Source organism: Notamacropus eugenii, chromosome 7 (assembly GCF_028372415.1).
Source record: "Notamacropus eugenii isolate mMacEug1 chromosome 7, mMacEug1.pri_v2, whole genome shotgun sequence".
Lineage (NCBI taxonomy): Eukaryota > Metazoa > Chordata > Mammalia > Diprotodontia > Macropodidae > Notamacropus > Notamacropus eugenii.
In genome coordinates, this window is record NC_092878.1 from 151,394,542 (window position 1) to 151,416,575 (window position 22,034).

Genomic DNA, 22,034 nt, shown 5'->3' on the forward strand with positions numbered 1-22,034 from the left:
GCGTGTGTGTGTGCGTGTGCATGTGTGTATGTGTGTATGTGCGTGTGTGTGCGTGTGTGTGTGTGCGCGTGTGTGTGTGTGTGTATGTGTGTATGTGCGTGTGTGTGTGCGTGTGCATGTGTGTATGTGTGTATGTGCGTGTGTGTGCGTGTGTATGTGTGTGTGTGTATCTGCGTGTGTGTGTGTGCGTGTGTATGTGCGTGTGAGTGTGTGTGTGTATGTGTGTGTGCGTGTGTATGTGTGTGCGTGTGTGTGTGCGTGTGTGTGTGCGTGTGTGTGTGCGTGTGTATGTGTGTGTGTGTGTATCTGCGTGTGTGTGTGTGCGTGTGTGTGTGCGTGTGTATGTGCGTGTGTATGTGCGTGTGTGTGTGTGAGTGGATGTACGAGAGGGAGGAGAGCTTTCCTTCTCCTTTCCTTTTCTCCCAGTCTCCATGTGAACCTTCGCTATTAGATGGGGTAAGCGATGGGTGCTCCTGGAGCTCTCCGCCTGCCACCCTCCCCCGCAGCTGCCCGCTGCTGTCGGGTCCAGCTCCACCCCGCCTCCTTCTCCCCGGTACCCCAGGACTCCACCCCCATGCCCCTCCTCCCTCCCATCGCCCGCCCCGCTCCTTCCTAGCTGGCTAGCAGGCCTGGGGTCGAGCCAGACGCCCTTGGCCATGAGCGGGGCCGCGGTGTGGGGAGCCCGGGCTGGGGTGCTCGGGGGCTGGAGGGCGAGCTGGGGGCTGGCTCTGCTCCTGGGGCTGCTGCTGAAGGCGGGCGGGGCGGCCAGCTCCGTCAGCCCCGCGGCGGGGATAGCTCCTCCTCGCTTTAACGTGAGCCTGGACGAGGCGGCCCCCAGGCGCTGGCTGCCGGTGCTGCGGCACTTCGACCCCAGCTTTCTGCGGACAGCCTTAGCCACCATCATCGGGTCAGTGAGGGGCGAGCCCGGGGGCAGCGGGGGGCGGGCAGCCGGGCTGGCGGTCTCCCAGAGCTGGGCAGGGGCTGGGCCTGGCACGGAAACTCCAGCTTGGCCAGCTGGGCGATGCAGCGGGAGTGGACAAGGCGCCGATCGCAACCAGAGCATCTGGTTTCTGCAGCTGGTATCTGGTTTCTGCTGCGGGCTGTGTTACCTTAGATAAGTCGCCCCACCACTCCGGGCCTCGGTTCCCTCCTCTGTAAAATGAGGGGACTGAGTGAGGTGGCTTCCTCTATCTCTAAATCTTTTCCTCCTGTGATCTGCACAGCTCTGAAATTTTATGAGCCGTTTCACACTGTTGTCATTGTTTTCTTCTGCGCTCTTCCCCTACTGTGTGTAGCCCTATACAAAAAGGGTGGGAATGACTCTAGAAGGACTACTAATTAAGTAGGAGGACAAGTGGTGACAGGTTAAAGGGAGATGTACACAGTGCTTGCCATGCATCCATCCTCTGGAGAATGGCATTCCATTCAGTCCCATAAGAGGGGAAGGTGGGCTTGGACAGATCCTAGGGTCTGGAGCTGGAAAAGACGTTGGAAGCGGTCTAGTTCAGCGGTGGGGAACCTGTAGCCTCCAGGTCACTCCTCTAGGTCCTTGGGTGTGGCCTTTCGACTCAGTTCATGTTTTATAGAACAAATCCTTCTGTTAAGGGGATTTGTTCTGTGAAGTTTAGATTCAGTCAAAGGGCTGCACTTGAGGACCTAGAGGGCCACATGTGATGTCGGAGCCACAGGTTCCCCACCCCAGTCTAGTCCAACACCTTCATCTTAGAGATGAGAAAACTGAGACCCAGAGATCAAGCAAGCAGTGAGGCCGAGGTCATACAGGTACCAAGAGCTAACAGCTGGAATCTAATCCTAAATCTCTGACTCCAAATCCGGTGTCCTTCCCACTAAATCGAATTGCCTCTCTAGTCATTTTACAGCTGAGGAAACTGAGGCTCAAGTGAGTACTTTGCTCAATGCCACGCAGTAAGCTGTAACACCTGCATATCCCATCCATGCTTTTCAGAAAGGTCAGTGAACATTTGCTTCTGTGTCTTTTTCAGGAAAACTGTCCCTGATTGGGTTCATGATGTACTCAGACCAGTGGCCTCAGAGATGGACAAGTTCCTGCCTCAGCCGTTTGAAGGCGAGATCAGAGGAATGTGTGATATGCTGGGTCTAAATGTTGGAGACGGTATTCTCATCAACCTTGCCTATGAGTTCAGTGCGTGAGTATCCCTTCAGATACTAGCCCTCAGAAACTGACAAGGACCAGAGGCCATACGTTTGCAGTATGAAGCCAGCTGGGCTGTCAGAGAGAGAAAATGAATCAGAAACCTTTTTCGTTTCTCATTTCAAGTACTAATGGTTCTAAACCTCCCCAGCCCCACCCCCTGTGCCGTTCCTGAATTATTCTCACTTCCCTAGGCGGCACAGAATGCTTGGTCTGGAGTCAGGAAAGACCTGAGTTCAAATCAGATTTTATATATTTATCTGTAATATTTACATATTATATATAGTAATATATTATATATGACACATATGGTATGTGTCATATGTAATATATTTGTATAAATTATATATATTATATTTATGTACAATAATATCTTTTATATAAATTTGTATATGTTTGTCTTCACCTGTCTGCCTCAGTTTTCTTTCTTTTTTATTTAATATTTTATTACCCCCCATTACATGTAAAAACAATTGTTAACATTCATTTAAAAAAAATTTTACCATTCATTTTTCATTTCCAAATTCTCTCCCTCCCCATTCCTCCACATTGATGACAAGTAATTTGATATAGATTATACACGTGGAGTCATGCAAAACTTATTCCCATATTAGTCATATTGTGAAAGAAAATACAGACCACACCCTAAGAAATAGAGAAAGTAAAGTATCTTCTATCTGCATTAGATTATATCAGTTTTTTTCTCTCTGCCTCACTTTCTCAACTGTTAATAGTGCCTACTTATGAGAATCAAATAAGATACTATTTGTAAAGTGTTTCTTAACACAACATAGTAGGTGCACCATTAAAAAAAGAAAAAAATAGAGTTGTGTGACAAATATTCACAGTCAGACAAAATTAATTCCCTCATTGGCTGTGTCCAAAAATTCTATCATATTTTTCCCCCTGAGTCTATCCCCTTTCTGATAGGAGGTAGGTATCAAGCTGCATTGTTGGCTCTGGATTGGGGCATTCCCAATACTCTCTCTGTTATACCGTGCTGCCTGCTCATAATATTCTAGAGATATAATTAATTATTATCAAATAATATTAATATAGTTAATAAAATTCAAAACATCGTAGTCGCAGCAGTTTTTACAGTGCTTTGTGGTTTGCACAGCTTCATATATATTATTTTACTGGATAATCAGTTTTGAGTATTGCAATCGTGTTTGTCTTATGATTGCTATTTTTAGAGTGCTTAAAATTTGCAAAGTACTTGAAATACATGACCTAAAGTTAACGTTCACGCCCACCCTTTGAGGAAGGCACTATGGGTGTTATCATTAATTTGTAGGAGAGGAGATTGAGGCTTAGAGGGAAATGAGTGACCTGCCTATCGTCACACAGCTCATAACGTGACCCAGGACTTTCCTAACTCTAACCACTATGGCATGTTTCCTCTCCACGAGGAAACTGAGGAATGGAGAGATGAAATATTGCTAGTATTAGAACAGTAATGACTGCTCAATGCTCACACGATATATCAGTTTAACAAACAAATATTAAAGCTTGTGTGCAGAGCAAGGCACTAGGGGAGAGAAAGGGAGAGAATATGCATATATATATATACATATACATATATACATATACATTTGGAGAGGGAAAGAGAGAGAGAGAGAGACAGAGACAGAGACAGAGAGAGAGAGACAGAGACAGAGACAGAGAGACAGAGAGAGAGAGAGACAGAGAGAGACAGAGACAGAGACAGAGACAGAGAGAGAGAGACAGAGACAGAGAGACAGAGAGAGAGAGAGACAGAGAGAGACAGAGACAGAGACAGAGAGAGAGACAGAGAGACAGAGAGACAGAGAGAGAGAGAGAGAGCATTTATATATGCCAGCCACTGGGCTTCAGTGATTTATAAATATTACCTCATTTGGTTCCACAACAACCATGTGAGATGCAATACTGTTATTTCCATTTTACAGCTGAGGAAACTGAGACCAACAGAGAGTAAGTGACTTCCCCAGGGTCACACAGCTAGTGCTTGAGTCTTCCTAACTCCAGAGGCAGCTAGGTGATGCAGTGGATAGAAAGCTGGGGCTGGAGTTGGGTAGCCTCATCTTCCTGCATTCAAATAGGCCTCAGACACTGGCTGGACAAGTTGCTTAATCTGGCTTGCCTCAGTTCCTCATCTATAAAATGGTCTGGAGAAGGAAATGGCAAACTGTTCCAGTATGTTTGGCAAGAAAACCCCAAATGGGGTCACAAAGAGTAGATATACCTGAAAATTAACTCAGTAACAATTTCAGGCCCAGGGCTTTATTCACTGTGACATCTAGCTCTGGATACGATATGTCTCTTTTTGTTTAACAGAGACATAAAGCACATAGACAGCCAAAATAAACAAAAATCCGTGCCAAGTGTCTCAGAGAGGTATCAAACAAAATGCATGTGAAGCCCAAGGTGGGATGTTATTGCCACTGAGAGGGATGGGTGACAGGAAGGAAGTAGAGAAGGCTGAATGAAGGAATGGATTTTGAATAGGTACTTAAAATAATTTAAAATGGGATGCTAGGTGGCACAGTGGATAGAATACTGGCCCTGCAGTCAAGATGATCACCAGCCTCAGATACTTACTAGCTGTGTGACCCTGGGCAAGTCACTCTACCCTGATTGCCACAAAAAAAGGTGATTTAGATTCTTATCCCTATATTTTCATTTGTACTATAACTGTATTTATAAATTAAATATATATAATATACGGAAATCATATAAGCTTGGCAAAAAAGCAAATTATCGCTTTATTTGTACTGTAACAAGTCAGAAATTAAAGAGGTAGCTTCATTGGGGTCTTGGAATTCAAAAGGGTTTAGAGGGGAAATGATCTAGAAATTTTTGAGGGAGCATTTTTGGGGATACTGAGTATTTAATGATATTTTTTATGAAATGGATCTAGGGAAATGTGGCTGTCCTCTTTTTCTTATTGTATACTTCCCATAACAAGCCTGAGTGTTAGAAAACAGAATCTATGTCCCCCACACTGACTGGATGATGTCTGTGTGCCATCTGCCACATGTGTACGTGTACATTGACTGGGCCAGTTGTACAGCCACAGGAATATAAATCTACCTGGGGCCTGCATTCAGTGGTTTCTGTGCCACTGTATAGGAATGTACAATAGAGCATGCTCATGGTGGCACTGTTGGCATTAACTATTAAATGATGCCCAGAGAAAAATTTTAAATTATTTTTTTCAATGAACAAGCTTTTATTTCCTTTCACCCCTTCTTTCCCTGTTGGAAAAGGAAGAGAAAAAAAAACTATTGTTACAAATATACATAATCAAGAAAAACAAAGTCTTATATAGGCGTTGTCCAAAAGCAGGTGCTTCATTCTGCACCTTGAGTCCATCGCTCCTCTGTCAGGAGGCAGGGAGGAAGCTTTGTCGGAAGTTCTGTGGGATTGTGGTTGACTTCTGAACTGATGAGAGTTCTTAACGCCTTCAGAGTTCATCGCTTTAGAGTATTGTGTATAAATTGTTCTCATTCTGTTCACTTCACTCTGTATCAGTTCATAAAAGTCTTCCAAGGCTTCTTTGAGACTTTGTTTTCACCATTGGTATTCCATGATATTCATCTGCCGTAATGTGTTCTGCCACTTTCCAAATGATGGGCAACCCTGGCTCAGTCTCTTTGCTGCTACAGAAAGAGCTGCTACATACACTTTGTACATTTGGGTCCTTTTCCTCTTTCTTTGAAGAGATAGAGAAGTTAAGAGTATCTAGACACCCAAAAGTAACCATGGCTACATCGTACTCCTTGACTCAGTTATCTCCTTAACCCTGAGGTTGCAATCAATGACCAAGAAGCAGAGCTGGAGTTTCTCTGGCCCGCACTTGAATTGAACAGACAGATTATTTGGGTGTAATTAACATTTTTTTTTTTTTACTACAGTGTCAGTTCTTTTCTTTTTTTAAATTTTTTAAAAATTTTTAAAAATTATTGTGACCTTTGCAACTATTAACAAACACAAACATTTCAAGATAAAAAGAATAGGGAAGATGAATGTGTAGGAATTTAAAAAAAAATTTTTTGGTTGCATTGAACTTGACAAACACTTAATAGTGTAAACATTTCCACATACAAAAAATCAAAAAAGGATTAAATATGAAGCCAGGAATCTCTATTAAATACAACTTGCTTCTAAAAAAATAAATAAGAAATCTAAGATGTTCATTCCAAGCTGCATGGCTGGTCTATTTCTTTCTTTGAAATGCCTCTCTTTTGTGTCAATTTAAAATTTAAAACATTTTCATGAAGACCGCTTTTTTCTTTAGTCTTTAGGAATTATTCTAACCAAAACACAAAACAAACCAAAAAAAAAAAAACCAAGCAAACCCCAAAACAAAAATTCATTTTCTTGTGACCAACTGGTTTATGATAGACCTTTCTAGGTTAGCCTGGATGACTGCTATATGACAGAAATACTTAGTCACTGCAGCCAGGCAGTTCTCTCTTAGTAGGAATTATGAGACCATGTGTTCCTTTGGAAGTATCTTTTTTAAAAATTACATTTATTTTTCCCCAGTTACATGTAAAGGCAAATTTTAACGTTCATTTAAAAAAAATTGAGTCCCAAATTTTCTTCCTCCCTCCTTTACCCTCCCCCCCAAACAATAAACAATTTGATATAGGTTATACATATATTGGAACTATCTTTGAGAATCAAGGTTCACCTCCCTATCTCCATGACACATCTGAGTGGGACTCTGGTTGACTTCAATTGATGACAAATGTGTCAAAATACTCAGAAAATTGTACTTTCAAAAGGACTGAACAGTTGTAAATATAGGTTTGTTACCAGGGATAAGATCACATTTTTTAGTTCTGAAGAAGTAGGAGGTAGTTTGCTTATGAAAAACTATTTTAAAAAAAACCAAAGACATTTTTTTGCTTTCTCATTTCCTCATGTTGGTGTGGATCCCTTCCCCCATCCCTCTCGCTTTTCTTCTCAGATTCTGCACCAGCATCATCGCCCAAGATGTCAGTGGCAACATTTATCATGGTCGGAACTTGGATTATCCATTTGGAAATTTTTTGAGAAAGTTGACAATTGATGTGCAGTACATAAAGAATGGGCAGGTACAGTGGGAGTCTGGCATGAATTGATACTACTTCAGTGAGAGGAACAATATTCAAATGTGCTTTCAGTATCAAACATAGAAATTAGTGAACTAGATAACATGTTAAGAGTCTTCTTGTAAAATGGAAAGTCAGCTTTTAACTTCATACCCCAGTGAACGCTCTCTTCTCATTCAAATCAACTAGTTAAAAGTAAGCAATCACTTTTTTTGCCAGCCTAGTTGACTACCAGTCTCTTGTTGATTAAAAAAAATATACATCCAATAGAAAAAAGAGACATCTTTCAATCTTCCCTTGTTAAAGTGTATGTACTTTTGTTAAATATAAGTAACATGCTTGGTGTTGGGGAGCAGATCAAAATCAATCAATAACTTTTATTAAGTGCCTACTGTGTGTTGGGAACCTGCTTGGCACTGGGGACACAGTTACAAAGAATGAAATAATTTTTCCTAGCAATGAGCCTACATTCTAACAGAGAATATATATAAAAAAACAAAACGAAACCCAAAACTACATATAATGAGGATAATAAAGACAGCTATATGGTACAGTGGATAAAGTGCAGGGCCTGGAGTCAGAAAGACATCTTCCGGAGTTCAAATCTGACCTCAGACACTTACCAGCTATGTGATCCTGGGCAAGTCACTTGACCCTATTTGCCTCAGTTTCCTCATCTGTAAAATGAACTGGAGAAGTGTGACATATGAAAAGTCTGAGAGACATAATTTCTGGGTAATTACTAATCAATTTAATAAGTATGGCTAGCAAATAATTAGCAGATTGATGTCAGTGACTTTCTTGTACTTTGGATGAACACTGAATGTTTAAAAAAAACCTTTGGAAAAGGGGAAAATCAACTCCGATCGGTTAACAATCAATGAGGGGGCGGATCTGTTAATGAGGAAGTGGGCAAAAAGTCTTCAGCACTTCCTGCAGAAAATGTGATCTAATCATGAAACTGAGCCACCTCTAGCAGTTTGGACAAAAGAATTCATCTCTACCCAGGCCGCTCTGGCTGATTTTCCCCTTCATAAGCTGGGTCACTCTAATTTCTAATGGAAGGTCCCAAGGACAAGTGCTTATTTCTCAAGGACAAGATCTCACCTAGACTGAAATCTATTTATAAGGTCTTCTAGTTGGGTGGAGTCTCACCTAAGATAGAAGAACATCAATTAGCAATGTCTTTCAAAGACAGGCTGAATCAACCAGCACAGGCTGGTTTCTGAATGAGGAAGTAGGAAGGGAGAATCTTAATCTTACTTCAATAATTGGTTATTAATATGAGAGAAATAATCATTTCTCTAATTAGAAAATGGCAAACCACTCCAGTATCTTTGCCAAGAAAACGGCAAATGAGATCATGAAGAGTTGAGCACAACTAAATATCGTCATCATCCCCTGTCAGTGTTGTAAGGAAAAAAATGAGAGAACATCTGTAAAGTTCTCCTCAAACCTGAAAGCATTGCGTAAATATTAGCCATTCTGGTTCTGAAACCTGCAGTCCAGGAGAAAGCCAAGAAGTGAGGAAGTTTGGATTCTCCTTTCTGTCCAGCCATTGATCAACCATTTGAATTTGGGTAATTCTTCTCTACACTGTAGTGTCCTCATCAGCAAAATAATGAGAATATATCATCCATTCTTCCTCACAGGGTTTCTATGAGAATGAATGGAGATAATATATGTAAATGAACTTTTGTCGCTATGCTGTTCTGCTATATCTGCTACATTTATTGAGCAAACATGTGTTAATCACCTCCTGTGTCCAGTTCAAAATGTGGAACTTCCTTCTCTCATAACTTATATCCCTAATACATACTAAAATTATACAGTACTCTGACAGATAAGAATTTGGCGCTGGCTTTATTTCAAGGTCCCATATACAAAAATGAATTATGAATCAGTAAGAATATAATTTAGTTTACAAAAACTCAGTGCAGCTTCAGGAACATCTCTAACATGTGTAGTTGGGTACTTGGTGTGGTGTGATGCATCTATCAGGAAGTTTTACAGTTTGTTAGGAATAATAAATCAACATTAACATGACACTTAGAGGTTTGCAATGTACTTTTACCCACACTATATCATTTGTTCCCTTTTGTTGTTCAGTGTTTCAATTGTGTTTGACTATTTGGGATTTCCTTGACAAAGATACTAGAATGGTTTGCTATTTCCTTCTCTAGGTCATTTACATTTACATTTACATCAGGAAATTGAGGTAAACAGGGTTAAGTGACTTGCCCAGGGTCACACAGCCAATAAATATCTGAGACCAGATTTGAACTTAGGAAGATGAATCTTCCTAACTCTAGGCTTGGTGCTCTATCCACTGCAGTGCCACCTAGCTGCCCTTACAACAACCCTGTGAGACAGATGTTTCATTCATTTTTCAGATGAGCCAACTTGGGCTTAGAGGGCTGTTACTTTCCCAACATTACAACCTGTAGGTGTCTGAGTCTGAGATGGGATTTGAATCCAGGTCTTCCTCATTCCAAGTTGAGAGTTCTATCCACTGTTAGTGGTAGGTTCGATTGTCCCTGTTTTATTGTTGGCAAGAGGAAGGTAGAACTCTTATCTAAGCATTCAGGGAGTCAGGGAAAATCCATTCGTAGAACCCAGGCTTCTTGACTTCCAACTTAGTCTACTAAGTTGATAAACTTTCTGTTTTCTGGGTTGATAGTGAAGGGGGCTCATTTTATACCCAATAGAACTCTATGATTTTCTCATTTGTTCCTCACAGTGAGAGGGTGAGAGAGGAACAGAAGCTGGTATTATTCCTAAATTATTGTTGAGACAACAGGGACAAAACAAGATTGAGGCGTTTATAGGTGCCATTCTCTAACACGATATTCTTGGGGGTAATAGGATTTGGAGTCAGAAGACAGGAGTATGAATCCAAAATCTCTCATTTACTACCTCGGTGAAGTTGGTCATTTCCCTTCCTTTGGGTCTCCATTTCCTTATCTCTGAAAGGTCCGATTGTATGATTTCAAAGATCCCCTTGTGATCCAAAAATCATATAGTTATTTGATTTGGGGTTAAGGTGAGAGGACATCATTTACCATTTCAAACTGGTACCACTTTGGTATCTTTTTAGCGGGTGAATAAGAGTGAAATAAAGAAAGAATGAATAAGAAACCACGTTGCTTCCCACTACTTCACATTTCCAGCATTGTTTAAATTCAGTTAATTAATTTTTGTCTTATAAAAGAGTCAGGAAGGTGGTAAATCGTGACAGCCAGCATTTCTCCTCTAGAGACCATTGTAGAATTATGCTCTTTTTACTGAAATTTGCAAGAATATATTGAGTAGGAGAGAAGAGGGAAGCACATAGTTAATCTATACTATGGTATTTAAGGTGAAGAACTGTAGAATAATCTTGCTTTCTTTGGTTTCAGATTTCATACACAGGGACTACATTTGTTGGTTATGTAGGTTTATGGACTGGACAAAGTCCAAAAAAGTTTACGATTTCCGGTGATGAACGAGGTAAGCACGTGAACCTTCATGCATTTTAATAGGCTTATTGATCATTCTGACTACAGCTTTAGCACCCTAAAGAGAGTCAGTGTTGGAAATTAAGCATGGCCAGACCTGGTTAATATTTGAATGAGAAACTTCCTGGAAATACCATATTTTGGAGGCAAAAAGTTAAAAGTCAGCAAAGCATGATGTGTAGAGGGCTGATCTCAAGGTCGAGAAACCTCCCATTCATGTCTCTGCCCCCGATACACACTGGCTGCGTGACCTTGGACAGGTCACTCAACCTATCTTTCAGTACCCCAGACAACTTCCTAAGACAAGGCCCTTAACCTTTTCTGTGTCTTTGGCATTTGGCAAAGCTTTCCTCAAAATAGTACATAAAATAAGTAGCATTATGAAGGAAATCAGTTATATTGAAATACAGTTACAGTTTTTTTTAATCTGTAAATTCTAGATTTAGAGGTTGTTCTAATATTCTAATGTTGCTTATCTGTATTATAGAAGGTCTCTTGTTCCTGGGAGTTCCCAGTCTGGCCCACCAACTTATTACATGTTCTACTCAAATACCTTAGGATGAGAAGTCTGTTCCCTAGGTCCAAAGGATTTTAGAAAGGCTTCCCCCGACAGTTGTGACTTTTAGTCCAGTTTTGTTGGAGGAGGAGGCAAGAATTGGTTTTTTGGGTTTTTTTGTCTTTTTACCAAGATCGCACGGTTTATGCAACTCTTGACAGAAGTGAAATCAGTTTCTGGTCTAGTTGGTTCTTCATTTTTACATATTTATTTGTAGTGGGTAGTTGGAGTAGAGCCTGCGTAGGGATAGCCCTCTGGGGGTCACCCGCAGAGCTGAGCTGGGGATCACCTGACCAACGTATCCTGGCTCGGTGCTGAAGGATTTTCTCTGTGACGTGATATAGCTACCCCTTATTGTTCCCCATGGCCTCTTGCTTTGAGATAATGTAGCCCTAGTTGGTCCTGTTGACAGTAGGGGTGGGGTGCCAAAGAGGATGCATCACTAAGCTGAGAAAAGGTAAAAGGAGAGACAGTTCTTACTATTGTGAGCTCTCCCTCCCCCCCCCTTCTCTTCGTTTCTCTCTGTTCCTCTCTGTCTCCGTTTCTCTTTGTTCCTCTCTGTCTCCGTTTCTCTTTCTCTGTCTCTTTGACTTTTTCTCTCTGTCCCAGTGTGCTTTTCTGTCTCTGTCTCTCTCCTTCTCTCTTTTTCTCTGTGTGTCTCTCTCTCTGTCTCTGCCTCCATTTGTTGAGCATATCTAGACTCCTTGAGCTTGCCCTTCTGGGGTGGGAGGAGGAGATCTTAGTCTGCTTCCCTCTTGTAGCATTGACAGTCCATCACATAAACACTGCCATGTACCCCTTGCCAGATATGCTCTGAGATATAGTTTGTCCAAGTTGGGTGACTCCGACTTATTCAGGGAAGCAACGTCTTTTTAGAACTTCTACTTACTTATTTTGGGTTTCAATTCCCTCTTAATCCTTCTTGTCCTAGTCTGAACGTTATTTTCCTTGATAGAGGAAACAGATGCCCCACTCTTTCTGGGGCACCTGCTCTCATTTCTCCATATAAGCTGTGCCCTTCCTTTTGTCCACAGTGTAACTTTAAAAACACAGGCTGCGCTTCGATCTTTAGCATTATCTACTCACAAAACACATCAGCCTTCTTTAGACTTTTCTTCCTCATCTTTTCTCTTTCACCTCCTTTTCTTTCCCTTTTCATCTCTTCTGTGTATCCTTTTTCATTCTTATTTCACCAATGAGCTCCCTACACAGGACAGCTAACTCTTTAAGACAGCCTTGCTTTTGTTTTTCCACATTAGAATTAATGGCAGCTGTTGGTAACATGAGAACCTCTGGTTGGTAATCGTGAGAACCTCTCACTCTTCTGGAGTCTCAGGTCATGGGGTTGATCATACCGACTTCTATATGAACTTTTCAAATCAATCAATCTTCTCCTTTTCTCCCGGGAACCTTAAAATGGTGTGGTGTCTCCCCAAATTCTTAGTACTGCTTTTTTAAAAAAAATAATAACGTTTTTGTTTAAAACTCATAAACTAAATTCTGTTCTTTGGTCCGAGCATTTTTGAATCATTTTTCATAAGATCACAGATTTAGAGCTGGAAGGACCTTTGAAGCTGTTTACTCCAACTCCTTCATTTTACTGAGGCCCATATACATAAGATGGCTTGTTCAGGGTCATACAGGTAGTAAGTAGCAGGGCTGGGATTTGAACTCAGGTCTTCTGACTTCGAATTTTCTTTGTGACTATCATTGTACTCATTCTTAGAAATAACTCCCTCCTTTTTGTCCAGGGAAATTAATAAGGTATGGTGGATTAAAAAAAAAAACTGCCTCAGAGTCAGGGAGACTTGACTTCAAGTACTGACATTATACTGACTGTGTGACCCTGGACAAGTCACTCAATCTCTGATGCTTCCTAAGAAACTCTTGAAGTTGCTGACATCTTGAAGCAGATGCTGATCAGTTGGTAGAAGTTTCCTAATGAAATTCCCTAGGCACATGAAATTCCAGGTCCACTATGTAGCCCCTTTTTTCCTACAAAAGAAACAACTCTGGTAAACAAGGGATCTGGTGTAAAACTTGCATGAACTGCTGCAGTTTGGGGTGGGGTATGCTTATGAAGAGATCGATTATACTTGTCTAGTAGATACGTGTATAACGAGATTGTTGTACCCTGCTTACTGGAACACACAGACTGAAGTAACTCCCAGCAACTGAATGTTACACAATAATTGCTGTACTAGGACTCATCCTTCCTCTAACTGCTCTCCTTCTGCCAAGGCTTCAGGAAATAAAATGGAAAATAAGTAAATTTGGAGCAGCATATATAGAATTGTCAATTATTTATTTATTTTTTTAATCAATTTTGTTATATAGTGATCAATAAATTTTGCTCCTGCTCTAATACTCTTCCCCCAACTTTGTAGATAAAGGTTTATGGTGGGAGAATGCAGTAGCCGCTCTTCTCAGAAAAAATTCTCCTGTGAGCTGGCTTGTTAGGAATGTAAGTATGTGTTCTGCTGAGCCTGTCCTTGTTAATTTTGTCCTCTGAGCTGCCACTCGTATTCTGATGTCCCATATTTCTCATGCATGTTTCTAAGATGAGGAAGCTACATTATGCAAGCACTTAAATAGTTACTTTAGTATTTGCAAAGTCCTCGAGAACTTTGGGGTTGGCGTTTTCAGCAAGACCTTGCTTATGGGAGGCAGGTGACCAGTAACAAAGTATTACAGAACTTTTTCAGTGTTTGGGTTTTGATGGCTCAAGGTAATATATAGCAATTGTTTCTGTTCTGTCCAGGAACTCTGAGGGTCTTCCCCTCCCAAACTGATTATTTTATGTAGACAAACAAGGCCATCTTTTGACCCACTTTTTACCTAGCCTTTAACTACTGAATGGGTGTTGCCACAGATGAACTGAGACCTGGGAAAGACCTTAGCTAAAAAAGGCCAAGGGTAATCACCAGTCATCTTGACCTAAGTCTTGCCACCAGACTCCCCGTGACTCTGGAGGAGAAAGTAGGACTGATGACTTTGCACAGTCTGGCCTCACTCAAATCCAATTCACTTGCAAGTCAAGACATCATCCTCCTGAGGTCACTGGTCCTCTGAGGACAAAGGATGAAAAACAACATGTCTTCTATATGTATCATCAACAGCTGATTTCTTCCTGAAGTCTCTCTTCTGAACTCATTGAACCAATTTGTAAAGGTCACTAGGAGGCATGATTTATCATCCTTTATCCTATGGTTTATTGCTTCCCATCGAGTTCTTTCATGAAATTTACTTATATCTCATAAAGGATGACTTCATGTATTTGCGCGTTTACAATATTTGACTTCTTTTCTATGTTTGGATCTGGGAAGTCCAATTCTTTTATAATTAAGTTTGTAATAACAAATAAATAAACCAAGTACTGATCTACTTTGCAAGTCTTTGTATCACCTATTTGCGTAGGAGCCCAGTATATGCAAGATGGATGATTTTCACTTATCTTTTTTTTGGGTAGACCTTGGAAGAAGCTGAGAACTTTCAAGCTGCTGTGATCAAACTGGCCAAGACACCCATTGTTGCAGATGTTTATTATATTGTTGGGGGTGTGTCCCCCAAGGAGGGGGTGGTCATCACAAGAAATAGAGGTGGGCCTGCAGACATTTGGCCTCTTGATCCCACGCGTGGAGAGTAAGTGCAATTGGGAGCTTCCTCTACCTACTGATATCTGATACCTGTGAATCAATCATATTCATATAGACTCCTGATGAGCTATGATATTTGTACTATTTGAATATTAAATATTTTATATAAATATATTAAAATATAAAAATTAATATAATTAATACATTTAATATTTTAACATTTATATCAAATTTTCGTGGGTTCTGAATTACGTAGTCAAAATTATGTGTCTCTACAAGGCGTGCCTAGGACCACTTTCTCAGGTTCTTTTTTTTTTTTAATGTATTGTTTTTGTAGGTGGTTCCGAGTTGAGACAAATTATGATCACTGGAAACCAGTTCCCACATGGGATGACCGCAGGTAGATTTCTGCAGGGGTCTGGGGAATTGATGTACTTTTTCTCTATTAAAAATGATGACCTCACACAGCAGCTGGGAAAGTCATAGAAACTGAGAAGTATGTCTTCTCAGGAATATTTGTTTGGCTTGTCTTGGTGGTGATATGGCTATTTAAAGAAAGATATAGAAAAGTATCTTTGGTGGCCTCAAGAGCAGCCATGTAGCTAAAGGCACATCTAGCCACCTGGTTTTGCTGAGAAAAGCAATAGGGAGTTTTATTGGTGGAAGAACTATTCCGAAAGTAGGTAAGACCAATTATTTCTCATCAATTTGGAAATGAGGTCCGCAGGTCTTATTATCTTTCCCCCAAATTCTCTTTTCTGTTGAATTTCCCTATTGTGTCAAAGGATCACTATCCTTCCAGCCTCCCAAGTTCATCACCTTGGCATTATATTCTATTTCTCTGTCTCCCTTATCCTGCAGAGCCAGTCTGTTGCCAAACCTTACCATTCTACCTGTACAACGTCTCTTATCGCCACCACCTTAGTTTAGCCTCTCCCCATCTCTTCCTTAACTATTATAGGATCTCTGAATTCATCTCCGAGCTTCAAGTTGCTTCCTTCCACACAGCTGCTTGAAAGGCAAAACCAACTGTTACCTTTCACTGCTTAAAGACCTCTAATAGCTCCCTATTGCCTCAGGCTTCACCTTATCTTCCCAGTCTCATTATCCAGTACTCCTCTTCCCACTCTCCAAGACTTGTCTCAGTCTTTTGTGAATGCATCATGGACCCCATTGGCAATACCTAAGGACTCCTCAGGATAGTGTTAAATGTATAAATTAAAAGATGTAGGATAGCAAAGATACCAATTATATTGAAATAAAGATATACATTTTTTCTAGCCCAGGTTCTCTTCTCCCCCCCCACCAAACTTCATTCATGGATCCCACAGGTCAAAAGACCTGTGACTGCTCTGTAGTCTAGTCCATCTGACCTCCTCTCTGTTCCTCATACATAACATTTCATTCCTGTTTCTGTGCCTTTGAACCGGCCATCCTCCATGCTTGGAATGCTTTTCCTCCTTACTTCCATTTCATGGGATTACAGTTTTTCTTGAGGTACAGCTCCAAGGGCCACCTCCTACACTTCTTTTCTGTTCTGTCTCTACTGTCTTCCCTAACTACTCTGTATTTATTTTGTGGTTTTTAATGTATGTTTACTCTGTACATACTTAGATAAATATAAGTTGTCTCCCACAGTAGAATATGCTCTCCTTAAGAGCAGAGCCTACCTTTTTCTTTTTTGTATCCCAAGTTCTAGGCATGATGTCTAACACAGTGTAGGGTAGGTGCTTTATAGTAAATGCTTGGTGGTTGATAGTGGAATGTTCCAGGACCACTTTCTTTATTTAACAGTTTCGTTAATGATCTGAATAAAGGCATGCTTAGCAGCTTTGTAAATGATACAAATTTGGAGAAATTTCAAACATCCTTGCTGACAAAGGTCAGGATCCAAAAAGTTTTGATGGGCTAAAAAAATTGAATTGACTCTAATTAGGTAAAATTGAATAGCGATCAATGTAAAGTCATACATTTGGGTCAAAAAATCATTTTTATAAGTATATTCATGATTCATACTAATTAAGACCCAGCTGTAGAAGGCAGAGGAGACATGGTTAAATAAGTTTGTTTGGAAAAGAAATTTTAGTGGATGGCACATTCAGTATTAGTTTACATTGTTATAATAGCCAAAATAAACTAATGCAATCCTGGGTGGCATTTAGAGAGGAATAAGCATCAGGAATAAAGAGATGTGAGAGGTCTGCTGTTCTCTGCCCTAAGGAGACTACTTCTGAAATATTGTGGTCAGTTCTCTAGATGCCCAATTTTTGGAAGAGCATAGATAAGCTCAAGAGTATCCAGAGGAAAGTAATTAGCATGGTGAAGGACCCTGTGCCCACACCCTGTTTGAAGATATGAGTGACAGAGCCCAGGGAAGAGAACAATGTGGCTATCTTTGAGTATGCTTAGCCAATTTACACATGGAGGAGGGTCAGATGGGTCCTAACCAACCCCGAAGCCCTAGATGGAAGCTGCAGAAAGGGTAATTGGGGCTTGCTATCAGGAAAATTTCCTAACAATGAAATCTGTGCCAATGGGCCATCCCTAGATTAGCCACTTATTGCATAGATTGTGGAGAGCATTCTGTTTCAGGTTTACTAGATTCTCGTTTATGTCCCTTTCTACTATAACTTCTGTAATTCAGTAATTTGTTGTGTTAATGATTTGTTGACAGATAACATTCAATGATTTCCCCCACAGAACACCTGCTATCAAGGCCCTTAATTCAACTGGACAGAAAAATATCAACTTTGATACACTGTTTAAGGTACCTTGAGGTTGTTGGGTTTTTTTTTAATTTTGTACAAATGATTCAGAAATCTACTAATATAACGAAATAGTGCCATAGAATGACAATATTTGAAAACAAATATAGCAGATATGGTTGGTTGTCAGAGAAAGACTGAAAAAATTATCTGTTGGAATATTACCTAGATGAAATAGTTTTATTTTTATTTCATTTTTAATATTTTGATAATTAATATTTTGATATTTTCTGAATTTCTTTAAGCAAAATAACTAAATTGTCCTCCTTCTCCTTCTCCACCCTCTATATCCAGTCACTGTCATGTCTTAGCCCCCTTCTGTCCTACTTGTATTTCAACTTTGTTTCAAAGAATTTCTGTATAATAGGGTTTTTTCATTTTAAATGCAGGTTTTGTCAGTGTCTCCAGTTTTGAACAAGTAAGTGTCTTCAATGTTATTGATTAAGAATATCTGGTTTTTTATTTAACATTTTATTTCCCCCTCCCCATTACATGTAAAAACAATTTTTAACATCCATTTTTTAAAAATTTTGAGTTCTAGATTCTCTCCCTTATTGAGAAGGCAAGCAATCTGATATAGAGTGTACATGTGCAGTCATGGAAAACACAATCCTTACCCTATTACAGGCTTACAATCTAGTGGGGGAATAAGTTGTAAACACGGATAACTATAATAATATTGTATATAACTACAATAGTAATATGTAGATAATAATGATATTACATGATAAGCATATTAGTATCACAACCAGTCCTTCTCATTCCAGATTTGGCATTAGTAGATCATACTGCCTATACTTGGCATGTATACAGATATGTATATTTGCAGATGGGGTTAGGACTGTGTGTGTGTGTGGTGAGAGAGAGAGAGAGAGAGAGAGAGAGAGAGAGAGAGAGAGAGAGAGAGAGAGAAAGAGAGAGAGAGAGACTTAAGCCTATGAGGAGTCTTTTCTTTTTTTCTTGTGGAATCAATCAGGGAGAAGTGAGTTGCCCAATTACACAGGTAGTTAGCTCTGAGGTCAGTCTTGAACTCAGGTCCTTCTGACTCCAGGGCCGGTGCTTTATCTACTGCACCACCTAGCTGCCAGGTGAAGAGGTTTTTTTGGGTGAAATGGGTTAGTATTCATGTGGGAGGACTTTGAAGATATTTATTTGTCTTCTATATAATACATGGATTCGTGAGTGACCTTGCATAATTATACCATTTCCCCAACTCTTTGGTTCTTAGCCAAGAGATTGTTCACAATTGGTAGGTATCAGTACTCTGTAACCTGCTTGGGACAAGCTGGAATGTGCGTTTGGTTATTCCTGGGCTAGGGCCCTTTGGAAGGTTAGATCAGGCTTAGAAACTACAAGGCTAGGATCATAGTAGTGTCAGAGGTATACACAAAGTAGGTGGAACTAACCAGTTAGTTGGCTGCTCCAGCATCATTGAGTGTATAAAGGGTGCAGAGAGATGTCCTATGTGCTTCATATTAGTTCTACCACTAGAGACTTGGGCCTTGAATTTGAAGTGCTCAGATCCCAGATGTCCTGTCTGGCCCCTCACCCAGAAGAGGTTTATGTGAGGATGGTTGCCTGACTACTTTGCTTTTATCTTCATCAGAGACGATGACAGGCATGGACAATCCTGTTTCTCTTTTGTCTTTCAGTTTGACAGTTTACACAACACTAATGAGTGCTGCCAAGCCAGACAAATACATGACTCAGATCAGAAACTGAGGGAGAAAGACGTAAGTAAAAAAAGGAGAGAATTTAACTTAACCATGAAGAGTGCTGGGAGAAATGCCCCCTATTTCATTCTCTGAGTTTTCTCTTTCAAAGAGAAAGACGTGAGATGGGAAAGTCTTGTTCCCCCACTAGAGTGTAAGATCCCTAAGAGTAGATTAATGAACCAATTGTCTTTGCATCTTTCTTAGCAAATATCCGCTCATTGTAGACAATCAACATTTGTGAAATACTTGAAGAATTTTTAGCTGTAACAATAGTCGTAAACAAGTCACTTAACCCTATTTGCCTCAGTTTCCTCATCTGTAAAATGAACAGGAGAAGGAAATGGCAAACCACTCCAGTATCTTTGCAAGGAAAGCCCAAATGGGGTCACAAAGAGTTAGAAATGACTGGAATGACTGAACAACAACAGCACTTACATATACCTACTATGTGCCAGGCATTGGTGTTGAGTGCTTTACAATGATTATCGACCCTCATAACAACTCGGAGAGGTAGGTGCTACTATTAACTCCATTTTGCAAGTGAGGAAACTGAGACAAAGAGAAATTAAGTGACTTGTCCACCAGAGTCACAGGGCTAATAAGTGAGGTTGGATTTGAACTCGGGTCTTCCTGTCTTCGTACCAGTCTATTCACTGTACCATTTTCGTTTACTTTGAATATTGACACGGAAACTGAGCTCCCATGTTTATATTGTAGGCCTGGGAGAAAACTTGCACAGTCCCTGACTCACTAAATTCAGGGATGGGGCTTGCAATTTGTGAGTTTTTCCAACTGAGAATCAGAATCTATGAGGTTTGTTGTATATTTAACTAAGAAAAGTGGTGATGATGGATGAGAGTTTATGCTGAGTTCTTGAGACCAGCCCAAGATCCATATAGGTCTTGGGTGAGGCTGGCCACAGAGATGTTACTGTAGCCTGAGCTGTAGTAACTGTAAGTAACCTGAATACCTGAGTAACCACACCTCTTTTACTTATAGAACTCTCAGCAAAAACTTGGTTTGCCCTGTGCTTATGGGAAAGCACATAGTGCATTTGTAATCATGAAAGCATGTGGATTTTAAACTACTAGCTTTAATTATTGGGATATAGAGTGTACCCTTGAATGACTGTTAATTAGGAGAAGTCTGCAAAACCCAATTATTCCTCGAAATTCGATCTTGCTTGAATCCTGGATACTTTGAAAGATGAATTCTTGAAAGTTTCTTTTCCCCTCTATCAGGTAAAAAGAAAAAGCTGAACTTTCCAAGCACTGCAATTTAAAAAAACCCAAGTGAATGGATTGCAATATTTTTTGAAGACATCCGTATTATACCGTGCTACTGTATCCAGTATAAAACCAGTTTTAGTAAGAATGATGACAGCTACTGACCAAAGTCAAACTCACTTTCAAACTCATTCACCAATGATAATCAGAATGTTCCCTGATTTTATCTGTCCAAATTTGAAGATCCTAAAAAGACAGATAACAGATGCTGTGGGCTTTGTGTATTCAAGAATTCATGCTGTTAATAAAAACATAGACATCCACCTCTCTGTACCCCAGGCTATCCCCTCGTAAAGTGAACTGATGAAGATGTATGAACTATTATAAAGTGTTTAGGGAATAAATAGAATTCTAACCAGCACAAACACTGAGCCTGTATGATGCCTTCCACTTTGTATAATGAAAGCATGATTTCTATTATATTTTTCTATGCAACTGATATTTCTGATCTTCTATGAAGTTTCTGTTTAAAATTTCTGCTAGACTTGAATCACTTAAAAAAATAACCTATTTTCTTATTGCTTCTTAATAGTAAACTACCATCCAGTCCCTGCCATGATTATGTTGGTTGCTAGGCTAGGCAACATGTTGATAAATCATTTTGAACAATTGAATAAAAGTTTTATAATGATATCATATTGGTGTTTGTGGTATTTTCTTTAACTTTCTTTTTATCAGTCAGAAACATATGGTTCTGATCCACTACCCTCAAAGAATATTTTAGTGATAGAAAAGACCCATTTGTGTACTCAAGAAGGAAGCGATTTCTTTAAGCTATTAATTTGCAGAATGAGTTGTTTGGTTTTGTTTGGCTTTTCTTCGCAGGTTCCAGAATATTTCACATAGTAAAAACAATAGCTACCAGTATCCCTATCATGTAGAATGGATTAGTTTCCCCCTAAAAGTCAGGAAAACTGTACTAAAGTTTTGATTAGTTCAATGGGGCTAAGCTTGAGTTTCCTGGTCATGTAGGGCAGAAGCTGGTGACTTTCAGATTTGGTGGATGTTTGCCAAACCCAACTCACCCAAAACATGCTGCTGATTGGAAGTTTCTCTATGGTGATGGTTATGTCAACCTGACTCAGATCTGTGCCCCCAAAGAAGATCCTTGTTATGCTCTCATTAAGTCAACTTTTTTTTAAAGTATTGGTTTGTCTACAAGTATCTCATTTCATTCAAATCCTGAGTTTGAACAGCTGGACCAGTCATACTCCATGACATTGACTTGGAATTGCAGTCTGAAGATGCAGTCCCTTATGATATTTGACCTGTATGTCCAAAGAAGCAGATAATCTGGAACTTGGAAATTGGGATGGATTCTACTGTTCTTATCTTTCATTTTTGAAACCAGCATTCCTGCCT

General features: G+C 40.0%; 1 protein-coding gene across 1 annotated transcript; it reads left to right on the forward strand.

The window, feature by feature from the left end:
* The first annotated feature begins 549 nt into the window (after positions 1-549).
* NAAA (N-acylethanolamine acid amidase) lies at positions 550-21,308 on the forward strand. Its single transcript, XM_072624125.1, has 11 exons — positions 550-907; positions 2,004-2,168; positions 7,134-7,260; positions 10,656-10,746; positions 13,698-13,774; positions 14,780-14,952; positions 15,244-15,306; positions 17,607-17,673; positions 18,061-18,089; positions 19,324-19,404; positions 20,628-21,308. The coding sequence occupies exons 1-10, from the start codon at positions 657-659 to the stop codon at positions 19,391-19,393; spliced, it is 1,113 nt and encodes a 370-aa protein (XP_072480226.1). The 5' UTR covers positions 550-656; the 3' UTR covers positions 19,394-19,404; positions 20,628-21,308.
* The last annotated feature ends 726 nt before the right edge of the window (positions 21,309-22,034 follow it).

Coding starts and splice junctions, on each gene's coding strand:
- NAAA (XM_072624125.1), top strand. CDS start 657: ATGAGCGGGGCCGCGGTGTGGGGAGCCCGGGCTGGGGTGCTCGGGGGC. Junction 7,261..10,655: donor AGTACATAAAGAATGGGCAG/GTACAGTGGGAG, acceptor CTTTGGTTTCAG/ATTTCATACACAGGGACTAC. Junction 18,090..19,323: donor GTGTCTCCAGTTTTGAACAA/GTAAGTGTCTTC, acceptor TTTGTCTTTCAG/TTTGACAGTTTACACAACAC.